General features: G+C 39.4%; 2 protein-coding genes and 1 long non-coding RNA gene across 4 annotated transcripts; 2 read left to right on the top strand and 1 right to left on the bottom strand.

Moving 5' to 3' along the window:
- The first annotated feature begins 4,743 nt into the window (after positions 1–4,743).
- On the top strand, positions 4,744–21,748 carry LOC137247975 (uncharacterized). 2 transcript variants are annotated; one of them, XM_067778888.1, is made up of 6 exons: positions 4,744–4,842; positions 14,653–14,879; positions 14,938–15,340; positions 18,164–19,303; positions 20,396–21,210; positions 21,279–21,748. In XM_067778888.1, the coding sequence occupies exons 3-4, from the start codon at positions 15,193–15,195 to the stop codon at positions 18,646–18,648; spliced, it is 633 nt and encodes a 210-aa protein (XP_067634989.1). In that variant the 5' UTR covers positions 4,744–4,842; positions 14,653–14,879; positions 14,938–15,192; the 3' UTR covers positions 18,649–19,303; positions 20,396–21,210; positions 21,279–21,748. The 2 variants fall into 2 exon arrangements, with proteins under 2 accessions (XP_067634989.1, XP_067634988.1); XM_067778887.1 differs by lacking the exon at positions 4,744–4,842 and having other exon boundaries at positions 12,845–14,879.
- On the bottom strand, positions 8,575–10,712 carry LOC137247974 (protein DENND6B). Its single transcript, XM_067778886.1, has 2 exons — positions 9,479–10,712; positions 8,575–9,411 (listed from the first exon to the last, which is right to left on the bottom strand). The coding sequence occupies exons 1-2, from the start codon at positions 10,562–10,564 to the stop codon at positions 8,638–8,640; spliced, it is 1,860 nt and encodes a 619-aa protein (XP_067634987.1). The 5' UTR covers positions 10,565–10,712; the 3' UTR covers positions 8,575–8,637.
- On the top strand, positions 11,120–12,647 carry LOC137247973 (uncharacterized). The gene is made up of 4 exons (XR_010951971.1): positions 11,120–11,369; positions 11,441–11,593; positions 11,655–12,195; positions 12,261–12,647. It is a non-coding gene; the product is annotated as an uncharacterized lncRNA (long non-coding RNA).
- Positions 21,749–23,434: the final 1,686 nt, after the last annotated feature.

Raw genomic sequence — 23,434 nt, 5'->3', positions numbered from 1 at the left:
CATAGTGTGTTCAACTGTTGATGTCGCGCACCAGTACTACAGGTTTTTGGACATTTCGTATTAAGTTATCAATTTCTTGTGTTGTAAAATTTTGGTTTGGTGGAATGTAAAGTGAGATCACTGTGAATTTAAAGTTTAGGCTTATTTCTATGCACACGTTTTGGATTGGAGAAGGGATTGGTGTGTATTTGTGTGGCACGTTTGATTTAATCAAAACGCCAGCTCCTTGTTTTGCGTACGTAGTTGAATCGTTGACGAAGTATGCAGTATAGTTTCCGGGAGGGATAGGATTAAAGCCGCTAGGGCAATTTGTTTCTTGTAGGGCTATAAGATGTGGTTGGTGTTCTTTTCGAAGGAGTTCAAGATCAATATTGTTGTTAATGAAACCTTTGATGTTCCATTGCAATATTATGAATTTGTCTATGATTATGGATGAAATAAATTATAAGTTGTCGTTGGACGCAGGGTCCGACGCTGGTTGTTTTATATAATACTCGTTTTGGCTTAGTAGCATTTGTGTAAGATTGGAGAATGGTGATGAGTGCTGCTGTTGGTGGTAACAGCTTGAATATGTTTTGGGGTGTTGGTAAGTTGCTTGTATTTTTGGTGGTTGAAAGGGGGTTGTTGTTGGCTAGGATAACTTTCTTGGATTCTTCCGTAGAAGGTTTTGTGGGGGAGGCCGGGCGTTTATTTGGTGCGGTTGTGTTGTTAGCTGTGGATGTTTTGGTTGATTTGTTGGTCGTGGGTGATTTGTTTGTTGTGGATGCAGTTGGAGTAATGCTGGGTGGTGGGTTAGATTGTTTTTGATGGGGTGTATTTTTGGTTTTTTCTGCATAGGAAGCGGTACCACTTGAGGGTTTGTTCTTTGCGTTGTATTTTTTGTAGGCTTCGCCCATCGAACACTTGTGAATTATTTTTATTTGTAGTACTTCTTTTAATTGGTGGAATCTAGGGCAATTTTAGTCGGAGGAAGAGTGTTCGATGTCGCAGTTTGCGCATTGGCTGCGGGTGCACGTGTCTGGCGAATGCCAGACATCGCAGGAGGGGGCATTTGAGCACCGATTTTTTGTGTGGCCAAGACGTTGACAGTTACCATCTCATAGGGTTGGGGAAGTATGGGTTTACGCGGACTTTGTTCCAGGCTATATCCAAGGCCTTTGGCAGTTGGTAGAGGTCAAAAGTAATAACAATTTTTCCGGTTGGGGTTGTGTTACCATCTTGAGTGCGTGTGAATTTGTAGATTTTAGTAACTCCTTGAGATTTCAGCTCCTCGACGATTTCATTTTCATTGACATCTATTAGGCATGGTGCATATATGACGCCTTTTACCGAGTTGAGGTTATCGTGTAATTTTACTGAAATTTGGCACGTGTTTGCGAGCTGGTTGGTTTTTAAAAATCTATTGGCGAAATTTTCATTTCTAGCTAGGAATAGGAGTGAACCGTCTCTTAGCTGTTTTATTTGATCAACTTGTGTGGAGATTGCTTCAATTCCTTTTTTGATTGCAAATGGGCTAAGCTTCTTTAATTCATTGTTAGTCGAGGAAATAACTAGGTACTTTGGGTGATTTGAAGAAATTTGTTTTTCGGGTAGACGGGGATAAACGTAGGTTGAGTGTAGTGTCCATTTGGTCATCTAGGAGTGAAAACCTATTGCGCCCCCTATCCGGCGGGCCTGTATCCATGGTGTTGTTTGTGTTTTTGTATGCTGTTTTCTATTGTTTTTGTTTTTTCTAACGATATGTGATTGGAATTAGCCTTCTTAATATCGCATATAAGGTCCTTTCAAGTGTATTGTGCGAAAGATTGAAGCCCACCGTGAACCGGCTGTTTGGACCTTATCAGTGCGGCTTCAGACCTGGTAAATCTACCATCGACCAGATTTTCACAATGCGCCAAATCTTGGAAAAAACCCGTGAAAAGAGAATCGACACACATCACCTCTTCGTCGACTTTAAAGCCGCCTTCGACAGCACGAAAAGGAGCTGCCTATATGCCGCTATGTCTGAATTTGGTTTCCCCGCAAAACTTATACGGCTGTGCAAAATGACGTTGAGCAACACCATCAGCTCAGTCAGAATTGGGAAGGACCTCTCCGAGCCGTTCGAAACTAAACGAGGTTTCAGACAGGGTGACCCCCTATCGTGCGATTTCTTTAATTTGATGCTGGAGGAAATTATACTAGCTGCAGAACTTAACCGCACTGGAACAATATACTATAAAAGCGTGAAATTACTGGCATATGCTGATGACATTGATATCATCGGCCTAAACACCCGCGCTGTTAGTTCTGCTTACTCCAAACTGGAAAATGAAGCGGTAAAGATGGGTTTGATGGTGAATGAGGACAAAACGAAGTACCTGCTGTCATCGAGCAAAGAGTCAGCGCATATGCGCCTTGGCAACCACGCTACTGTTGGCAGCCATAATTTCGAAATAGTAAAAGACTTCGTTTATTTGGGAACCAGCATCAACACTAGCAACAACATCAGCACTGAAATCCAGCGAAGAATCAATCTTGTCAATAAATGCTACTTTGGACTAGGTAGGCAATTGAAAAGTAAAGTCCTCTCTCGGCGAACGAAAATCATACTCGACAAGTCACTTATCGTACCCGTCCTGCTATATGGGGCAGAAGCATGGACCATGACAACAGCAGAAAAAGCGGCTTTGGGAGTGTTCCAGAGAAAAGTTCTTCGAAAGATTTATGGACTTCTACGCGTTGGCGATGGCTAGTACCGAAGAAGATTTAATGATGAGCTGTACGAGCTATACGCAGACATCAACATAGTCCAGCGAATTAAAACGCAGCGGCTGCGCTGGCTAGGCCATGTTATGCGAATAAAAGATGATGCTCCGGCCAAGAAAGTGTTTCTATCGGAACCCGCCTATGGAAGCAGAGGTAGAGGGCGGCCCCCACTCCGTTGGAAGGACCAGGTGGAAAACGATTTAAACTCCCTTGGTGTGACCAATTGGCGCCGGTTGGCGGAGCGAAGGAGCGACTGGCGCGCCTTGTTGTACGGCCATAACCGTTTAGACGGTTAAGCGCCAATTAAGTAAGTAAGTATGTGATTGGTTGAAAAGTATTGTATGATCTGCGGATGATGTGTAAAGCGAAACACGCAATACTGTTGTTGTTATTATAGTTTTGTTTTTATGTTTAAAGAAAATAACTACCAAAGGCGCTGGAAACTTTGTTATTGTGCCTAGACGGATTCGATAGGGACTTTACGGTGGACCAAAGTTTACCGGCATAGAGGTTACAACCGCTTAGGTGCTCCTCCTATTTCGCCCGCTTGTGTTCATCCACAAGCAATCTGGTGCGGTGGTTTATATCCCTTATTTGGGGGTCGTCGGGATCGAGCTGTCTTATAAGGTCACGTTCTCTCGCTAAATTTGCGTCCTCCGCCGGGAAGTGGGATCGAATTTCGGGAATTCTACCGGGGGGAATGTAACGAGCCGAGGCGGATTCAATGACCTTGCGGAAAGCACGCTCCCTGTGTGGGAATCAGTCGGGATAGGGAGGGCAGCAAAGCGGTTGTCTGTAAAGGATTTGTATTCGTCCCACTTTCCTTTTTTAAAGTTTATGAAAGTGCGTTTTTCTGTGACGATGAAGTCGGCGGTACGCTCGAGCGAAATAAATATAGGCAGGTGGTCGGATGCCAATGTGACCATCGGCTGCCAGTTGACGCATTTTACGAGTTCTGCGCTCACGATTGAAATATCCGGCGAACTGTGACAGCTTCCTACCATACATCTCACCCCTACTGTCCGCTCGCAAGCTTGAATGCCATAGATCGTGATGGGCATTGAAATCGCCTAAGATAATGCGATTGTTGCCAGTGAGTAAGGCGCTGATATTAGGGTGGTATCCACTGGGGCAACAGGTGGCAGGAGGGATGTAGATGTTGATGATTTCTAGGATTGCATCGCCTGACCGTACAGATGAGCCTTGACGTTCTAAGACACTGTCCCTGCGGCCGATGTCGGGATCAAATATATGATATGGTACAGTGATGTATGATAAACGCGCGGCCGCCTCCATTTCCGCTCTCGCGATCTTTTCTGTGGACATTATACCCAGAACAGGTCTGCAGATCAGATCTTGCTGTGAGTTTAGTCTATTGAATCGCAGCAATGCGGATGTTGTGCCGCTCCATGAAATCGACTATCTCCGTGATCTTCCCAGTTAATCCATTACAGTTTAACTGCAGAATTTTGAAGTACAATGGGGGGAGGCGTCGTCACTTCTTGGGTAAGCATTGGAGTACCAGTTGTATTTGGGTATGCGGCCGGCGCAATGAAACCCGTCGGGCGGTTGCCGTCGAGGAGACCAGAACATCTAGGAAAGTGGCACCGTCCATGGCAGTAGCTGCATTGGGCGAATGTATGTATGTATGTATGTATGTATGTATTTATGTGAAAATTTGTTCCTAGCACAACAATTTTGACAAATTATTTAACAGTGCTAGTCATGAATAGCATGAGCTATAAAAATTGAACATTTATAATAATAATAAATTAGATTAATCAAATTAAATTAAATATAACGGACAATAGTGAAATATTTATGTATGTAAATGTAAATCTTAAAACTAAAGAAGAGTAGTTAATAAATATTAAAAGACAGCAGTAGTGATGATAACCTTTGGCTGGTTATAGATTGAATAGTATTTAACAAATAAAGAAAGAAGACACAGAGAAAGGAAAAGGCCTTAGAAATGAACATTTTAATAACAACAAATTTAGTGTTCTGAAGTGCAGAGCATTACTTAAGAGTCGAAGACTTGTAGGTAGCGAGTTCCAAAGACGTATTGCAGTAACAAAGAATTGGCGCTCAGAGGTTAGCGAGCGGTATCTGATGTGCTTAAGAAGAAGCACCGATCTTGATGATTGCAGAAAAATAAGCTTACGATATAGATAGTCAGGTTCCTTCGTGTGTATCAATTTATGGAGGAAGGACAGTGTTTTGACTTTTAAAAGATTTTCGAAAGAAATGTTTAGCAACCTTTCAGCATGTTGAGATACGTGGTCAAATCTTTTCAATCCATAAACATATCTAGCAATGTTGTTGTAAACAACATTTAGTTTGTTCTTGCACAGATAGTCACAGTTTGAGTAAATCACACAACCATGGAGTAGCGTAGGTATTAAGTACGCTTTAGCCAGAAGTAGTCTTATGTGCAAAGGCGTGAAATACTGTGTTAACCATAGTGTACGAAGCATTCCATACACTTTCCCAACCGTTCTAAAAATATGGTCTTTCCATGTCAATGTTTTGTTAAAAATTACACCTAAGTTTTTCGCCGTATCTACGTATTCTATAACGGAATTGTCGAACACTATATTCTCTAAATCATTAGTGGGAAAAGACCTTCTATGAATAACAATACATTTTGACTTATTCGGGTTTATACATAAGCCATTCATAGCAGCCCATGAAAATATTTGATTCAAATCGTGGTTTAAGTTACTTATGCACAAGTTAGTTTGATCACGAGGACAACACGTAAACAACTGCACATCATCAGCGTAGATATGAACATTACAATACTTAAGGACATCGGGTAAGTCATTGATGTACAGAACAAATAACAGAGGACCCAGGATAGAGCCTTGAGGGACGCCTCTTAAGACATGAAGGAAGTCAGACTTTTCACCATCTATACATACTGCTTGAGTCCTATCGCCAAGATATGATCTTATAAGGGCAACTGCATGACCAGTGAAGTTAAATAGGTTTTCCAGCTTCCTACAGAGCAGAGTGTGGTCTACAGAATCGAAAGCTTTGGAGTGGTCAAGAAGTGTTAAGAAGGCAATGTAACTTTCATCCACTCGCTCACGAATTTCTTCTATCACAGATAATAGTGCCGTTGTACAGCTCCGCTTTGACCTGAAACCGGACTGACTGTCTGACAGGAGCTTGTATTCATGTACATATGATACGATTTGTCCATGTAGAATACGTTCAACGACCTTAGAGAGGAAAGGGAGTATGGCTATTGGTCGATACTCATTATTTTGGGTACGGATTGGAATAACTTTTGCAGCTTTCCAGTATATTGGGAAGACACCGGTCGTCAAAATTGAGTTGACCAAGTAAGTAATGTGGGGAAGGATTTTGGGAAGAATGACTTTTAAAAACTTTGAACATATACCATCAAGCCCCATTGCGTTAGACTTCACAGAAAGTATGGCTTGGACAACATCACAATTATCGACACAAAAAAACTCGAAAGGGCTAGTGTCAACATTAACACGCACGGAGTAGTTATCAATACACACATTGTCGGCTGAGTTTGGTAGTCTTACAAAAGTATTATTTATTTCGTTGATGTCGACGTCAGCGGGATGAGACAGGTCACTTTTGGGCTTACCAATTCCTATTTGTTTGATTTTGTTCCACTTTTCTTTTAATGTCTTTAAATGTCGCAAACATATATATTATGTGCTGGAAAACGGTGCAAAGGGAGGTAGGGACTAATAGTCTGTTTCCCTGACCTACAAAATTGCTGCCGGAAAAGAGGGAGGGGGGGGGGGGGGGGGAGACGGGGCAGGGGCTGATGCTCGGCGTTGCTCCTGAATCTACTACGGAGATTGTAGGTATGAGTGGGAGCAGCCGTATGAGTTGGTGGCGCCGTGGGGCGCGAGCAGCTGCGGGCCATCGGCCATGCTAAACTATCAAAAGCAGTGGGCCCAGACGGCATAGCCATGCTGATGCTTAAAAGCCTAGGAAAAGAGGGTTTCAAATATTTAGCACATGTCTTGAACCGGTCTTTTCCACCTTTGTCATACCTGAAAAATGGCCAAGGTGGTCCCAGTACTAAAGCCTGGGAAACCAGCTAACATAGGAGAATCGTATCGCCCGATATCTCTCCTATCGCCAGTAGCAAAGATGCTTGAAGCCATTTTGCTCCCCTACTTCAAAGCAAAATTGCAACGAGCCTGTCATCAGCATGGCTTCAGAAAACTCCATAGCACCACCACCGCGCCAAATGCCATCAGAACCAAGATAAATTGCGGTTTATATCAAGACCCTCACCATAGAACAGTACTCGTTGCGCTAGACCTATCAAAAGCCGTTGATACGGTCAATCATGGCACGTAACTGCAAGACTTGGAAGGGTCCGCCTTTCTCCCATGTCTTAAAAGGTGGACCGCAAATTATCTGGGTGGTCGGCATGCATCGGTGCAATTTAGAAATGAAACATCGCAACCAAGAAGAATTAAACAAGGGGTGCCACAGGGTGGTGTCCTATCCCCACTTTTGTTAAATTTCTACATATCTAAGCTACCTGCGCCATTAGAAGGAGTTACTATCGTTTCCTACGCCGATGATCGATCAGGTCCAGGCCAAAGATCGATGAGCTTTGCAACAGAATAAACGGTTACCTCCCTGATCTCTCCAGTTTTTTTGCCTCGCGAAACCTGGCATTGTCACCGACTGAATCCTCCGCGACTTTATTCACAACATGGACGTCCCAAATGTCAACCATTTTGAACATCCACGTCGATGGCACTACGCTACCGACTGTCCCACACCCCAAAATCTTGGGTGTGACGTTTGATCAGGATCTACATTTTGGTGAGACCGCAGCCGCAATTGTACCGAAAATCCAGAGCCGTAACAAAATCCTCAAATCCCTTGCTGGCAGTACTTGGGGAAAAGACAAAGAAACGCTCATTACCACATAAGTGTCCCTATATCGTCGCCAAGCCTAAAAATTACCCACTGGAAGAAGCTACAGGCCTGCCAAAATACTGCTCTCAGAATCGCCACGGGCTGTCTTCTTATGTCCCCAGAACACCATCTACAAAATGAGGAGAGAATACTCCCCATCAGGGAGAGAAATGAGATGCTAACCAAGCAGTTCCTGTTGAATACCCAGAAACCTGCGGCACCTGAGAACTCAGCCGTATGAAGCAAAAAAACACAAGCAGGTCCTTGGTGAACTTCACACAGGCGTCGGACCCTTATGCCGGGAATTGGCCGGTGAATACAGTACTCAAAGAACAGTACCCAAAACTTGCGGAAGAGGAACGCATACTCCCCAGGGAAACGCGAGTCACTCTAGCTCAACTTCTTTCTGGATACTGTAACAGGTTAAACTCTTACCTATCCAGAATCAACCCCGACATACAAAATGTTTGCCCCGCTTGCAATGTGTCCCCACATGACACCAACCATCTCTTTAATTGTAATGAGGAACCGTCGCCTCTAACACCCCTTTCATTATGTCCACCCCTGTTGCAACAGCAAATTTCCTTGGAGTAGCGTTAGAGGATGTTGATGACAATTTGTGATCGGTCGCAGCTGTTAGGAGGGGCGAAGCACTGCTACAACAACAACAACAACAGCAGCGGGTACTTGTTGTGTCTTGCTGAGCAGCGGGTCTGAAGGAAGGAAGTGGAGGGGGGGGGGGGGGGGTAAGCAGGCTGACAAACAAATTGTGCATAATATAAATGTATATTAATAAAATATAAAATTATTGATCTCGATCTTTTTTTATACAAATTTAAACAATTATTTTACATACGCCACTCCATTCTGAACAAACAACAATAGCTACATATGTACTTTCAACACAGTTTATCAAGAGGAAGCAGTTTACAACTAATATGAACAATACATCGCAAATCAAATATTAACCACATTTTTCAAATCATTTGGTAGCAAATCCTTCATACAATTTATTTGGGCACGTATTTGTTCACGCGTTGAACTATTATTACCACTACCACTATAGAGATTCAATTTTTGTTTTAATTTTAATATCATATCAATGATTTCTACTTCTTGCTTATCACTTGCCCATTGTTCAAGATTAGCAACGGAAAGTGCTTGCAGCTGCAAATCCTGTAACGTTAACTGTAGTTCACGATGCCTTGATTCATACCAACCGCGAAAATTCGGCGAATTGAAAAATCTCCGATACAAGCCTTTCCAATCACCTTTTAATGGTGACGTTAAATGTGGGCCAGATTGCTCAATAGTGGCTAAAAAATCATCCAGTTTGAAAGTGTTTGCATTCGGTGCAGACTTGAAAGGACTAATGTCTTTTTGCAATGGCATTAATGAAGCTATGTAGCGTTCTAATGGTATCATAAAACTTTGCGTAAGCTCAAGCAAATTTCGGCGCAGCAAAGCAGTTTGTACATGATCTGGTCGCTTAGTTTTCATACCCGCAATTACCTTTTTTATTAAATTTTTATCTTTTTTAAGAAATGGTTTGTATTTTGTGTACAGACCGGGTGCAGTTCCGTCGGTACCTGCATTTAAATTTGACGTCAAAGAATGTCCAGTTAAGTTTTTTTTAATTATTCCTGCCCCATTAACTGATGAATTAAATGATGTAACGGAGTCTGAATTTCGTATATTTTTTTGAAATTGCTGATGTTGCTGCATATTCATCTACAAAATAATTCAAAGGGAATAACCATTATTTTAGAACCGGTTCGTCGTAACAAAAATACCTTACTTGGTTATCGACCAGTCTTAACATGTGCGGCCAATCTTTGAGTAACTTGATAAAAAAAGGATTTGTTACACCCAGAATTAGAGAAGGTGGAGTTTTTCCACATTCTCTGGTAAACTCTTTGAATTCGCTGTCATGTATAGTAAAGTAAGGTCTTGCTTCAGCACAATATTCGATCGGTGATATTAGTGATACAAGACTTTGCACCATATGTGAGCAATCTGCTGGTGAAGTACCAACAACTACGATGGGTTCGGCAGTTAAAACTAGCTCCCATAGAGTAAACAAGTTCTCTAATATAAAGCTCAAACTCTGAAATATATCGAGTTCGTAAACTGAGCTCAGGACTTTAGTTTGAAGGGGATCAATTGATTCACCTTTAATGAGCTCTTTTTTTAATGCTTTGCAAATCGTTTTTCTTCCACTTATTGTCGGTATATTTATTTGGTACACATTGTCAAATAATCTCAATTCTAAGGGGACGCCTGCTTGTAGCAAAGGCCACATGTTTATTTGATGACAAGCTTCTGTCAGTACCAATTTACCTTCATCAAAGTATTTCGGTGCCAATTGAGCAACAATATCATAAAAGAGATTACAAAACGGCAGGTGTGTCACTAAGATAAAACTTTTTTGAAAATAGCCTCGTGGAAGATTTACATCGCGTTTCTGGCGAAAATATACAAATCCCCACAAATGCGACTCGTCCGCTCGTAGCACGGATATACAGTCTGAATTGTAAGAGTGAGTTCTCTTCGTTGCATTTGTAGTGCCACCAATTTTGGATGTGCGTCGAAGGCGCATATGGAACTTTGTATCACCCATGCATCCAGAATTTGAATCCGGAAAAGCCATGTAACATATATTTGCGAGTTCTGTTTCTGAAGGAGTGAATTGTGGTGGATAAACGGATTCAAGTGCTTGTCCTATGTTCAAGTCAAATGTTACCACACACAGGCAGTTAACCCATTGTAAAAAGCAGGACCACTTTTCATCTTCCTTGAAATTTTTTTCATTTTCATACTTTCTGATGTCTATCACGAGCTCCTCATCCTTTGAATTTTGAGCAACGAGCGGCTCGTCAGACATTCTTCAAAATTAATCCATTAACTTTCACTTCTATAAATAATTGTACTATTGGAAAAATGTATCGAGTACTTAAAACAAATATTTGGAGGTCATGTTTCACAACTACAAAAGTTTATTAATTTTTTTACTATGTAAGTGTTCCTCCTGTACAATAGCTTCCCAATTTCGGAAGATTTTACGTCGGGAACAAACCTACTGTCAAAAGCTAGAACCGAATCCATGGTTCTATTATATGGTTGGCTCGTCTCATCAGCTGATTTTATTTATTTCATTGCATGGTCGATGGGATTGTCAAAAGAAGATGGCAAACTCAAAATGAAACCAACACTTTGGCAACATTTTCTTACCCAGCAAAAATCTAGTGACCGAAAATGGCGACCAACAACAAAAAATCCCATATTGTTCCACAATTGGTAGTATGAAAAAATGAGATGGCCTAACTACAATCTCCCATTCATAAATGCTTGCCTTTTCTTACATGGTATGTACCCTCAAATACGTCAAACAAATTTTCTGCGAATCCTTCATTTCTAATTTAGCGTTCCATATCGGCGGTGCAAAAGTTTTGTTAAGAGATATAATTTAATTTATATTAAGCGATTGTGATACAATTACAAATTATTGTGCTGCTAAATTGCTTGTGATGAATTCTAAAGTGGTTGGCATTCATTAGCTAAACTTTGAGTGTATATCGGGTACATTCCCTGGCCTAAAACTTTTTCTGCGAATTTAGCTGCAGACCTGTGCTAATTTTGGAGCATTAAATATTATGGAATATATATAATAAAAAATATAATTTTTGCTCGTAAATATAAAACGTTTATACAAATCCGAATAGGTGTGATAATTGCACATATTTTTCGAAAATCCATTTAGAAGCCCCAAACCAATGCGCCAACTTCCATGTATTCGGCAGCGCCTCCAGCAACGACACCGCCAGGGCAATCTGAACCTGGTGGTCCCAATCAGATGACTATAAATAGCACAATTATACATGGCTTGCCTCATATGCCACCACCAAAACAAGCAGTATACGCAAACATATATTTTTAAAAAAATGTCTGTCTAATAAATTTTGTTATTTTTCTAGACTGGTCCTCCCCAAACTGGCCAGCTACACTACCAATATCAATTGCAGGCGATGTTACATCTCCATACCAGCAAACAGGTTAACAGCAAATGCTACCGCAACTGGGTCCAATGCCTGACAGTCTGGCCTAATGCAGTCACAATCCGATCCACCTCAACACCCTATGCACCAGCCATTTGGTGGCCATGAGCAACATGTTCCTCCAGGTATGCCACCCGTATCTACTGAACTAGGTGGGGCAATGACACCACATCCAGTTATGCCAAGGTATATACCACAACAGCAACCGGGTTATGCAATGCCACGATAGCAGCAGCAACAACCTATCTGTCAATGCCACAACAGTCGGTCTATCCACCAAAACCTGGTCCACCTGGTTGTCCTCCACAACCTCAACAGCCAGGTTATCACAACAAACAGGAGAGCAACAGGTGGCTACATGGGTCAAATGGTGCCACCAACACAACCTGGACAGGCGCCAATGCCCAGTCAGCCACCCATGCCGGGTCAACCCCCAAAACCCGGACGTCCTGGTTATAATGTATGCTAATACAACTAATATATTTCAAATATTGCTGATGATTAATTTTGTATTATTTTCTTTAGCAACCACCTGCACCTGGTACTGGTATATATCAACAGCCGCAACAGTAGCCCAACGCCGTTTAGATCCCGATCAGATGCCAAATCCGATAAGCGTTATCATTGAAAATCAGCACTGGTGGTGCTTAATTACTAATCAACAAGGTTTATTGGCACCATTGGTGACCACAAAATATGTGGTACAAGATCAGGGTAACTCCTCGCCACATTACGTTAGGTATTGATATTCGAAAATAATGTTTTTTTTGGCAATTACATTGATATTTCTCGTTTGCAGATCCTCTTTGTATTGCATACCTGCAACAGCTGATTAATTAATAAAATAATTTAAAAAAAATTGTTTAAGCTAAACGGTTTTATTGAAAACAATACTTACATGAAATGATAAAAATACGAAAAGCTAGAAAATAATTAGGTAGGCCCTAGGTACTAGTCATCACACTCCTTATCAATCTAGGGCGTTGCTTTTATTTAATTGTATGATCAACGCCCTAGATTGATAAGGAGTGTGATGACTAGTACCGAGGACCTACCTAATTGTTTTCTAGCTTTTCGTATTTTTATTATTTCATGTAAGTATTGTTTTCAATAAAACCGTTTAACTTAAAATTTTTTTTTTAATTATTTTATTTTCAAGTTTTTAGTCTTTATTTAATTGCCTATTATTTCTCATTCTATTTAGTTCATTTAGTGACTCATTATTACAAGGACCCTTTCATGACAATTTGTAACAACCTAAGTCCTCAATACATAATCCTTCCAAAGACTTTACTCGATTCTGCGCCACGTATGCTTGTCCCTCCTCCAACTCCAAAATATTTTGATGTCACTTCTACTGGACTGTATGCAATATTTGTTCCAAATATGAGCCAAATCGGGCATCATAGGTCGCTTTCTATTCATGTATGTATTATGTGTTCCAAATATGGACCAAATCAAATCGGACCACAAATACGATTTTTGTGAATATCTCGATCCTTGCGCCACCTAGCGGCGATTTTTTTGATAGGTCGCTTTCTATTCTTGTATGTATTATGTGTTCCAAATATGAGCCAAATCGGACCACAAATACGATTTTTGTGAATATCTCGATCCATGCGCCACCTAGCGGCGATTTTTTTCACAGGTCGATTTCTATTCTTGCATGCATTATGTGTTCCAAATATGAGCCAAATCGGACCACAAATGCGAATTTTGCGAATATCTCGATCCATGCGCCACCAAGCGGCGATTTTTTTTCACAGGTCGATTTATATTCTTGCATGTATTATGTGTTCCAAATATGAGCCAAATCGGACCACAAATGCGAATTTTGCGAATATCTCGATCATTGCGCCACCTAGCTTATCGGGAAGTTACTTAAATTTCAATTACAAGATTCGTTCACAACGGCCGTGCGGCCGTGCATGCGGCCTGTCAACTCAAGCTAAATAAAACCGTTTAAAAACAACAGCTTTGTCCTTTACCATTACCATCTCAGCAATGGCACGCACGGTTGAGGGTGAATATGAGCCACCCATTTAAGTTTTGGTGAATTGGGTCCAATTAGATGTAATCGTTTGCAAGCCTAAAATGCAATTTGTAGATGTTGGTCATCGTTTCCAATGTCTAATGTGTCAAGTAACAACAGATGGTAAAAAAAATCTTTCACTTTTATTTGTGTTCATTGATCCATATTTTTTCTCAGCAGTGCCAACTGAATATTTCCAACATTTGAACCACACCGGACAGCGTGTCGATAAATATGAACGTCCAACTATATATTTTTTAAAATTTTATTTATTTTATTTTAAAATTTTAATATTAACATTGAAAATTTATAAATACACTGACACTAAAATTTTCTTTTTGAAATAATATTCAAAAATGAAGTAATTCAAAAAATAATTTACAAAAATAAATTATATTTAAATAAAGTAGATAACTCCACATTAACCCACCCTCCAGTGAAAGGAAAAATGTATTTTTTAATGTTAATTTACAGTGTATATTAAGTACTGTAAGAATTTTGTGTTATAGTTTGAAAAACATTTGAATTATGTGTTAATTGCGTTAAAAGTTTATGTTAGTATTGATGTAAGTTCCCAATCTTTTGATGATTTGATGTACTTGATAGCTTATTTTTAGTTGTTATTGTTTACTTATTGCATTAATATTTTATGTATATTAATATTTGGTTGTGTTATTGCTATGTTGTTTGTGAAATATTGTTATTTATCATGATGTGATTGAAGAATCTAGAATTCGGTTGAGTAACAGTAGATGGCAACTTTGAGTGCACAATTACTCAAAAATTAAAAACTTGTATAATGCAGAATATATGTTCAATATGTATTTATGTATTGTATTTATTTATTTATTTGAGTCTTTGAATTTATCATGGTACAATTACCAGGTAGAAGCATTAGCGAAAATGCAACCCTCCCGTGTATGTTGTTGTTGCCGCTCGAACATAAACTGTCAATAGGTCTTTCAATTTCTACTGTCAAAAGTGATGTATGAAGAGTTATGACACTATTTTTTCCGTCAAAAACAAAAAACAAACAACATTTTGGGAAAAAAGAAAATCAACAAATAAATGTTGGTTTTCGGATAAACAGACTTATTTAACGCAAAAGAAAGGTAATGAGCTGTTTCCTTATTCTTAGTCTTGTTTTATTCACTTTTTGTCATTTTGCAGATACAGATGAATTTGTGCAAAAATTCGAAGAGAATGAAAATGAGTTGCAAGCAATTTGTGACCAAATGACAGCAGCTAAGCAAGTTAATGAGCCAATGGAGCCAGAATCGGCTGGGACATTAGTTTTATTTGAAGAGCCTGCTGCAAGCGCGCTCAGATAACAGTACTAGGCTGCTAGCGAATGCATCCAAAACCCCATTTTTGAAGCGTAGCACCCCTAACGTGCATAATTCAAATGAGCCGCCCACAGGTGGAATGGCGAAAAACATCAGTAGCACCACAATGACTATTAATGTAGCTACACACGCACAAACATTGACTTCAAATATAAGTAGCACAACATTTGCTATTGGTCCAGCACCTATAATCACAGTTGCCTCCGCTGCAGTTCCAAAAGAGAAGCGTAAGTGTTTGCATTTGCGTTCTTTTTATCGCCCACATACCTTACATCCTTTTTTATACTCAGTTGAGCAGAGCTCACAGAGTATATTAAGTTTGATTGGATAACGGTTGGTTGTACATATATAAAGGAATCGAGATAGATATAGAATTCCATATATCAAAATAATCAGGATCGAAAAAACTTGAGTATCTTGATGAAATTTGGTATGCAGGTTCCTGAGCACTCATCTCAGATCGCTATTTAAAATGAACGATATCGGACTATAACCACGCCCACTTTTTCGATATCGAAAACTTCGAAAAACCGAAAAGTGCGATAATTCATTACAAAAGACCGATAAAGCGACGAAACTTGGTAGATGAGTTGAACTTATAACGCAAAATAGAAAACTAGTATAATTTTGGACAATGGGCGTGGCACCGCCCACTTTTAAAAGAAGGTAATTTAAAACTTTTGCAAGCTGTAATTTGGCAGTCGTTGAAGATATCATGATGAAATTTGGCAGGAACGTTACTTTTATTACTATATGTACGCTTAATAAAAATTAGCAAAATCGGAGAAGGACCACGCCCACTTTTAAAAAAAAATTGTTTTTAAAGTAAAATTTTAACAAAAAATTTAATATCTTTACAGTATATAAGTAAATTATGTCAACATTCAACTCCAGTAATGATGTGGTGCAACAAAATACAAAAATAAAATAAAATTTAAAAATGGGCGTGGCTCCGCCCTTTTTCATTTAATTTGTCTAGGATACTTTTAACGCCATAAGTCGAACAAAAATTAACCAATCCTTTTGAAATTTGGTAGGGGCATAGATTTTATAGCGTTAACTGTTTTCTGTGAAAATGGGCGAAATCGGTTGATGTCACGCCCAGTTTTTATACACAGTCGTCCGTCTGTCCTTCCGCATGGCCGTTAACACGATAACTTGAGCAAAAATCGATATATCTTTACTAAACTCAGTTCACATACTTATCTGAACTCACTTTATCTTGGTATGAAAAATGAACGAAATCCGACTATGACCACGCCCACTTTTTCGATATCGAAAATTACGAAAAATGAAAAAAATGCCATAATTCAATACCAAATACGAAAAAAGGGATGAAATATGGCAAGGTAATTGGATTGTTTTATTGACGCGAAATATAACTTTAGAAAAAACTTTATAAAATGGTTGTGACACCTACCAAATTAAGTAGAAGAAAATGAAAAAGTTCTGCAGGGCGAAATAAAAAACCCTTAAAATCTTGGCAGGTATTAGATATATAAATAAATTAGCGGTATCCAACAGATGATGTTCTGGGTCACCCTGGTCCACATTTTGGTCGATATCTGGAAAACGCCTTCACATATACAACTACCACCACTCCCTTTTAAAACTCTCATTAATACCTTTAATTTGATACCCATATCGTACAAACTCATTATAGAGTCACCCCTGGTCCACCTTTATGGCGATATTTCGAAAAGGCGAACACCTATAGAACGAAGGCCCACTCCCTTTTAAAAATACTCATTAACACCTTTCATTTGATACCCATATCGTACAAACAAAGTCTAGAGCCACCCCTGGTCCAGAAAGGCCCACTCCCTCTTAAAATACTCATTAACTCCTTTCGTTTGATACCCATATTGCACAAACGAATTCTAGAGTCACCCCTGGCCCACCTTTATGGCGATATCTCGAAACGGCGTCCACCTATGGAACTAAGGATTACTCCCTTTTAAAATACTCATTAACACCTTTCATTTGATACCCATATCGTACAAACGCATTCTAGAGTCACACCTGGTCCATCTTTATGGCGATATCTCGAAAAGGCGTCCACCTATAGAACTAAGGCCCACTCCCTCTTAAAATACTCATTAACTCCTTTCGTTTGATACCCATATTGCACAAACAAATTCTAGAGTCACCCCTGGTCCACCTTTATGGCGATATCTCGAAAAGGGGTCCACCTATAGAACTAAGCCCCACGCCCTTTTAAAATAATCATCAACACCTTTCATTTGATACCCATATCATACAAACAAATTCTAAAGTCACCCCTGGTCCACCTTTATGGCGATATCTCGAAAAGGCGAACACCTATAAAACGAAGGCCTACTCCCTTTTAAAAATACTCATTAACACCTTGCATTTGATACCCATATCGTACAAACAAAGTCTAGAGTCACCCCTGCTCCACCTTTATTGCGATACCTCGAAAATGCGTCCACCTATAGAACTAAGGCCCACTCCCTCTTAAAATACTCATTAACTCCTTTCGTTTGATACCCATATTGCACAAACGAATTCTAGAGTCACCCCTGGTCCACCTTTATGGCGATATCTCGAAAAGGCGAACACCTATAAAACGAAGGCCTACTCCCTTTTAAAAATACTCATTAACACCTTGCATTTGATACCCATATCGTACAAACAAAGTCTAGAGTCACACCTGGTCCATCTTTATGGCGATATCTCGAAAAGGCGTCCATCTATAGAACTTAGGTCCACGCCCTTTTAAAATACTCATTAATACCTTTCATTTGATACCCATATCGTACAAACGCATTCTAGAGTCAACCCTGATCCACCTTTATGGCTATATCCCTAAATGGCGTCCACCTATAGAACTATGGCCCACTCCCTCATAAAATACTCTTTAATGCCTTTCTTTTGATACACATGTCATACAAACACATTACAGAGTTTCCCTCGGTTCATTTTCCTACATGGTTATTTTCCCTTATGTTGTCACCATAGCTCTCAAATGAGTATGTAATGTTCGGTTACACCCGAACTTTACCTTCCTTACTTGTTTTACTTTGCAGCGCTCACTGAGGCACAACGCAACAAGATGCGCGTACTTGCACACGAATATGGCACATTTAGCTCAAGTGGCAATACTAAAATCATTCAGCCTGATATAAATACGTTACCTGAAAGTGAACTTACAGACTTGCAACGCAATCGTAAACGCATGATGCAAAATGATTTATTCGCTGAATACAATAAACCGGCGCTCGCTGATCGCGCGCATCTCAATCTCCATTTGGATATAGAATGCGCACGCAATCGTCGACGTGTACTGGAAAGCGAATTCGCTATACTCACGGGGCTAACACCATCAAGCACCACATTTACACTGGAACAAGTTTTAACACCTATGTCTCCCACGTCTGATACGACACTAACAGAGAACGCCACTCAATTAACTGCGTCAGCGGCGAAGCGCACAGATCTCATAAATGCCAATGTACCGGCGCCGTTAAATGCGAAGACAGTTTTAAAAATTAATGTTGAGTTAGCAAACTAGCAACAAAAAGAAGAGCTAATATGACAAACTGCAGACGCCCGTGATTATTTAATAATCCCCGATTGCGCTTTTAACACCGCCGGCTTGCAGGCCTAGCAACATGACTTCAATTTTGTAGACGCTGAGCGTCTAAAGAAGCAGCAGCAGTTAGCTGTGCTAACGTCTATACAACCATATACATTATCGGCCATCTCTTCTAATGCAGAGGAGAAGGAAGAGGTTGCGATACCTTTGCAGGACTACAGCGATCCGTATAAACGTAGTCAAGAGTTGCTTAATAGTAATTTTACCTGTTCAACACGCAGTCCATACATACGCTTGAATATGTCGCACACACCAATGATTGTTGCAGCAAAGAAATCACGCGAATCTTTACAACAATTGAAAGTGAATAGCATAAGCGTTATAACGCTCACGGAATTTGAGCAAAAATCTGTAATACTACCGATGACTACACATTTGGGTTTGAGTGAATAGCATAAGCGTTATAACGCTCACGGAATTTCTGCAAAAATCTGTAATACTACCGATGACCACATTTGGGTTTGGTTAACAATGAGGTGAGGAGAGGAGAGTGGTGCAACGCCTGTCAAGCTGCTTAATTATCAAATGTTGCACTCGATATTGGACACTGCATTGGGCTCAACCATAACAGGTAAGCAAATGTGATGCCATGTCGCAAAGAACGAACTAATAGCTATTCAGAATGAAAGGCCTAAAAACTGCTAAATATTATCAAAGATAAAAAGCAAAACCTTAAAGATACAGATACAGATACAGTTCGAAGTGGACTGAAAAAAAGTACACGCAGCATAGAAAAAAAAAATCATATTCATTCATTCCTATTTGTCACTCTTTTATTAAAGAGCGGAATGTTAATACAACAACAACAGGTTAAAAATGGAAAGTTTTAGTATGGGTCAGACATTTTTTGTTGTGTTCAAAGACCTGAAATATACACAAGAAGAAAATCACATATGCCCCTTAAGATATGCAACGTCTTTTTGGTATGCTTATGAAAATGTTGAGTATTTGATATTTCTACTACTAGGTTAGGTTTGGTTAAAGTAGCTGCCTCCGCTGTCCGAGCGGAGACTCACGTAGGCCGTTGTGGCGCATTGTGCTACCACGTGGGGGCCCCTATTTCCCGTTACCCAACTTTCGAAGAAGAAGAAAGTTTAGACCCCAGTGAGGCTAATCCAGCGCGTTTGCCTGATGAAACGCAAGATGTCGTTTGGGCTTGTCATTCAATCTCCGCAAGGCACCCAAAGTAGTTTCTGTGGAGGCATTGGTACCTGGTTTTTGACAGTGCGGGACAGTGGCACAGATAGTGCTCTAGGCTTTCTATCTCCCCCTCGTCGCTACAGCTGCGGCAAAAGTCATTTGTCTGTAGGCCCATATAGGTACCGTGAGTGCCCATGAGACAGTGACCTGTGAGAAAGCCCACTAGTAGGCTTATGGAGATATGGTTTAACAATATCACCGATTGCGATCTCTTTTCATCCAGCTTAGGCCAGATTTGCTTGGATATACTACATGTAGGTTCCACAGTGGCCAGGAACCCATATTATCATATTTGTGCTACTAATATTTTTCGAAAAATGGCAAAGAAACAACACAGTTAACGGATGTCAATTCGATTTGGGAGCAAAATGGCTGCAATTGTCAAAAAATGTGTCAGTCGAGCAAACCTCTTGTGATTGAATCATGATAATGTTCTATATTAATAGATTTTCAAAACTTTCAGGCAACGATAAAAACGCTGAAAATCTCTCATTCACCATCAGCGATGTATCTTTGAAATTTGATCTCAGCAGTCCGGGCGTATTAAATGTACTCAGCTTCAGTTATCGCATCGAATGGCCTCTAAATCTTATACTCAATCCTGAGACACTCGAACAATATGGCAACATTTTCAAATACCTGATTAAAGTGCGCCGAATTAGTTGGGTGCCAGACATGGTTCAACTATATACAGGTGGGCTCATCTGTAAAGCAACAAAATATGTCTGTTCAAATTGTCAAAATCTGTGTATTGGTGTTGGTGCGATTGGTATGGAATGGAAACATAAAACTTAGCAGTTTTTGTATGTGTAAGTAAAATGTTGCCAATGTGTTGGTTTCATTTTGAGTTTGCCATCTCCTTTTGACAATCACTTCGACCATGCAATGACATAAATAAAATCAGCTGATGAGATGAGCCAACCTGTACATAATTGAACCATGGGTGCCAGAGCGCGCTTATAAAATCCTTAAGGAGGCTGTGAAAAAACAAGGCAAAGCCATACTCAAATCACCACAGTATCGCCATATTCAACTGATGCGTCATAAATTCTATCATTCTGTACATGCGCTACAAAATCACATCACAGCAAATGCATTGCAAGCATCATGGAAGACCTTCAAAGATGATTTATTACAAGCGAAATCAATTGAAAATATTTATCGCAAGCATACCACGTATGTGAAAAGGATACTCTTTCTTTGCATGCTAAATTGTCATAGCGCAGAGTTTTATAATACTATTGAAAATATATTTAAAATATCGTTACAGTTTTACAAGTAAGTTAGCAGTACAAAAGTTAATAATTTTTCTTGTATAATTTACACATTTCTTTTATTTCTCAAAGTAATCTAAAGTCACGCGAATTCAAGAAACGCAGCGACGATGAGCATTTCACATATTCACACATTCACACGAAAAACTATCCAATGATTAACAAAAATTTGATAAATTTATCAAATTTACAATTTATCTGGGTAACAAAATTGTACGTCATGGTTATCAGGAGGAGATTGGCCAATTCATTGCCTTAATTAATTTTAATCAGTACTATAGCGCGAGCACAATCGCTAAGAGCTTAAAAAAAAAAATAATAGTACAAAATGTTTACTTTAAATGTCTCAAATGTAAGCGCTGAATTTACTTTTTAAAAACTCGAATTTTTAATGTTACTATGTATGTTTATATTGTTGTCTATACAATATGTTTGTATGTATATGTATGCATGTATCTAATTTTACTATTCATTAATATAAATGCGTTGAATTATGGTAAATGCTGCTTGTTACCTGGTCTATATGCGGTCACAATTTCATTTCACAGAAAGAAATTTTAATGTATTAATTCGTAAAAGGTTTGAAAAAACTGCGAAACATGAAATTTTCACAACAAATCAAATTCGTCTTTGCTCTAACAACCAGGGGCCCTATTCAGTAACTGTGAGTTTTAAAATGTACACTTTTTCTTCATATAATTTGTATGAAAGAAAAATGTACATTTCAAAACTCATAGTTACTGAATAGGGCCTCAGGAGGCTTTTGTATCAATTTCGGTTTTAGGCCGGATCTGGTATCGGTACCTGCTATGGTAAAAGTTCGGTTTGGAGTGTTGCCGTATCGGTTATACTTCGGTTTTGTTTTCTTGTCATCCCCCTTTTTTTTAACCTTCTTGGATTCATGTCTGCTATCAACACGCATTGTGCTTTGTTCTCTCTCTGTAGTAACTTGACTTTTTCCGGAACTTTCTTTTACCTCTGGACGTGCATCCGAGTATTCTATTTCATTTGAATCTGATAGATCCAATGGCCTTATTCCTGTGATACTCATACGCGTACGCGGTGAAAGCGCCTGTCTGTCAGATTCGTTATCTTTCTCTTCATCAGAATCGGAATTATCGGATGATCTTAAGCCCGTAATACTCATACGGGTGCGCGGTGATAAAGCGTGTTTGTCAGTTTCATCCTCTTCATCCTCATCTGACGTAATAATAACTCGTGGATTTCTGTTTTCAGCACTATTGTGTTTGCGGACCACAAAGCTTTCATCCGAGCATGTAGCAACAACCATAATTAATTTTATGTGTGTAATATATAAAATGAAAAGTTTTTATTTACTTTCATTGCCGGGCTCTTCAATTACCAGCTCGCCACTCGGTAACTCTCCATCTGCAGAACAAAAGAACAAATAACCAGGTTTATTAACCGTACAATTTTCTTACCTGCACCAAAAGAAAATAAACAAAAAATGTAAACATAAACAAAGTTTGACATTTTATGATCAGCTTCGAATGTAAAAACATGTAAAATGCAACTCTTGTGCTTTTACCTGGTTATTGTACCATGGAATTTATAAATTCTTACAGACTATATTATGCAAATTTTTACAGTAACTTAATCCAAAGAAAAATAAGATCTTAAAGTGTTAATTAAGGCAGCGTAAGGAAAAGTATAGTCAACACCTGACGAGTTAAAAAACATATTCAGATCAGCACAAGCCCTAGAAATGGGAGCATTTATACCATAAATAGTTCTAGAAAACACAATTTTGAAGGGTTCAAACTGTCGGAGGTTTCTACATGGTACATTAAGAAGTGATGGACAATCAACGGTCCCTGAAATCATGCCAATGACAAATGAGCAAGATAGAATGGATCGTTCATTTGCAAACGTGTTTAGATCAATTAAAAGGCATTGAGATTCATATGAAGGCATTGGCTCAGAGAAGTTTAAAGATCGAAGAGCAAATCGTAAAAAAACTTTCTGAACACGCTCAAGCCGATTAGGATGCCAATTTGGTAGGGTCTCCATATGACAGCCGCATACTCCAACTTCGACCTGACAAAGGCACAATATAGTGACTTCATAGTGTAGGGACTGGTGAATGCGGAACAATTACGTCATATGAACGCAATCATTGCGTAAGATCGAGTTATGGCATAGTTTACATGCGTAGAGAAATAAAATTTAGTGTCAAAATACCCCCCTAGGTCTTTGATTTCTTCAAC

The sequence above is a fragment of the Eurosta solidaginis genome, chromosome 4, assembly GCF_040869045.1.
Source record: "Eurosta solidaginis isolate ZX-2024a chromosome 4, ASM4086904v1, whole genome shotgun sequence".
Lineage (NCBI taxonomy): Eukaryota > Metazoa > Arthropoda > Insecta > Diptera > Tephritidae > Eurosta > Eurosta solidaginis.
The sequence above is the reverse complement of the archived record's forward strand: the minus strand, read 5'-3'. Positions and strand labels throughout refer to the sequence as shown.